Source organism: Anopheles arabiensis, chromosome 3 (assembly GCF_016920715.1).
Source record: "Anopheles arabiensis isolate DONGOLA chromosome 3, AaraD3, whole genome shotgun sequence".
NCBI classification, from domain to species: Eukaryota; Metazoa; Arthropoda; class Insecta; order Diptera; family Culicidae; genus Anopheles; species Anopheles arabiensis.
Window position 1 is genome coordinate 84,663,974 of NC_053518.1, and position 2,698 is coordinate 84,666,671.

The 2,698-nt window shown below is 41.8% G+C and overlaps 1 protein-coding gene across 1 annotated transcript; it reads right to left on the reverse strand.

Annotated features, from left to right (window-relative positions):
• Positions 1 to 223: 223 nt before the first annotated feature.
• LOC120904132 (general odorant-binding protein 45-like) lies at positions 224 to 1,286 on the reverse strand. Its single transcript, XM_040313918.1, has one exon. It carries the CDS (start codon positions 1,284 to 1,286, stop codon positions 417 to 419), a length of 870 nt encoding a protein of 289 aa, XP_040169852.1. The 3' UTR covers positions 224 to 416.
• Positions 1,287 to 2,698: the final 1,412 nt, after the last annotated feature.

Sequence of the window (2,698 nt, forward strand, 5' to 3'; positions counted from 1 at the left end):
AGGAAGATGGCCAGAATGAATTTTACATTGTTTTCCAGACCATATCAAACGTAGCGACTAGGACTACTCACCTCATATTGTCTGTATTGGATCATAAAAAACGTTGAAGTATTTATCTATGAGCAAATTTTGCACTGTTATATAGATTAAATTTTTAATTCAATAGCAGCAGGCAGGTGTTTCAACCACTCTTCTTTTGTATTCATTTATATTCAATATGCAATTGATTGCAGTTAATTATGTATTTCATTTATTTGTTCTTAGGACAGCGATATAGATTTAATCCAGATTGTTATTTTCCATCTAATAAAACCATCTAATACAATGTTGCGTAGCTGCCCACTGTCATTCCAGCTTCAAATGTACAACCTTGGTTTGGATATTGGGTTTTCACGGTATCAAATGGGTTATCAAATTTACCATAAAGATTCGAAAAATATAATACCTCCAGCCGGAAAACATTCGCGTACATAGCGAGCGATCAGCGTACATTCGTCCTGACAGTCTGACCGCAGCCTTTGGTAACAGGCATCGGTAGTTTCGCGGAACACTGTCTCGTTCGCGTAGTTATTGCACTGTACGTAAATTCGGTCCAGATTTGGTCCATACTGCTCGCTGTACAATCCCGTTCTCAGCATATAGCAACGCAACACACAGTCGAAATCACCTTCCGCACCTGCTACATGCGTTTTGGCGCACGAGAACGAACGGTCCGGCATGGGATACTGCAGCATATCGGCACACTGCAGCAGCACATCGAGCTGTTGAAGCGCGTTGAGTCGAATAAACTGAGGCGTTACGACGAGATTGCCATAATGCTCGTAGTAACACCGGAAGGACTCATACGCACGTTCGCACGCCTCGTCGTGCGGTGCTGGTCTGTCGAGACGCTGGGAATGCAGACAGCGGTAAGTGCGCCGCTTGTAGTCACAGTCGTTCGGGTCCGGATGGAAGAAGCTGCGCATTGCTGCCTCCTGCACGCCGTGCGTATCGTTCCACCAGCCCAGGTTGAGGCCCATGCAGCGCACCATGCACTGCGTTTCGGCATCGTTCGGGTAGATGAACTTGTTGTAGACGGCTAGGCGGGCGCAAGGTATGCGCAGATATCGGACGCACTCCTCCTGTGCCTGAACAACACGCTTCAGCTGGCCGGCGTCACGGTAGCATTGCGATGCCGCAGTTGCAGTGACACCTAGCAAGCATACTAACCCGAGGTAGTAGAGATTGACCGTTGCCATCGTGTGTTGTCCTCGTAGTGGTAAAGGTTGACTTAATTGTGTCACCATCTGGCGGCGGTATTTATGTACAAATTCTCACATCGAGAATTCCGTAATATCAAAGCAGTACAATAATAATGGCACGTATGCAACTATGTTCCTTTTGCGTAACAAATACACCTTCCGTTTACAAGTGCGACCCAGCTCGTTATCTGAAATATTTGGTGCAGTTTTGAATTTGCAGTATGCAGCAAATAAACAGAAAGAAATCCAGGTATTTCTGTTGTAATGCTTTAAATATTTTGTGTTTCTGTTTTCAGCTGCGACCGCACGCAAGCTTTTGTCTAGGGAAGCACCGTACAAGTTGCGCTGTTTGTTTAAACAAGCGCCTCAACAGCATAAACAATGCATAAATGCTTTTAAAAGAACGACCGTAAACAGAGCATTTCCTGCAGTTAGTACCACTGCGGCTTTCAAGCGAAGTTCATATGGGTTGTATTTGGCGTAAGTTACATGTGTGCAGGTAGCAGAGCTTATTGGAAATCGTTTGTATGTTTTTTTAAATTATAATATTTTTTTACTCGCTTTTATATATTTTTGTTTTGGCCTCTTTTACCATTACAAATTAGTGATCGAAAACTAGAATAAAATTTAAACAGAACAAAATAGAGTTACTAGCAAAAGTGTGTTTAGTAAACATTCTAAAGGATATATAACCCATGTTCTGTGTAATATATAGGCTGAACTTATATTTATACTTTAAACTTAACATCGATTGTCCGTCATGTTACAATAGATGGTATTAACGTATGCAATAAAAATTAGATAAAAATTGTCGATTTTGCAAGGATTCATCTAACAAAACGTTAGTCACGCATTCAATAATAGTATCCCATGAGTCACCAGGAAAATTTTGACATGACTCTATCAGTTGTACTCTAACCATGATGGCCAAAAAAGTAAAGCAACTTCGTTTAGAACCGTGCGCGATGAAAGAATGGAACCCCGTAGCCTGTTCTGGCTTATACAACATCTTGGCACTATTAGACAACAATCAGAGCATCGAAACAAAGTCCAGTTCCAAACGGTTGACGTCCCTGAGCGACAAGAACCTAAAAATGATGCTGAAAATGAAGATCGGGGGAAAATTTACTAGAACGTTGCATTTGCTTGGCCGGTAGATCAATGCAACCGGCCAAACAGTGGAATAGCACCTGACAACATGCACATACATAACAAGAAGTATACATCGCGTCCACTGGCTTCGCAATGTCTCCGTCCGTAATGGCAAAACAATCCGAATAACTAACGAAAGGGAGCTCGCAAGGTTGAAGTCCTTTTTAAATGCAAACGTACATATGAATTAATGATTAAACTGTTTAACACACACTGAGCTACCCAGAAGTTTACTTTGAACCGTTGCTAGAATCTTAAAGAGTCATAATTCTAAAAGCATTGCTAAATAAGATCCATTTCTCCCA

Coding starts and splice junctions, on each gene's coding strand:
- LOC120904132 (XM_040313918.1), bottom strand. CDS start 1,286: ATGGTGACACAATTAAGTCAACCTTTACCACTACGAGGACAACACACG.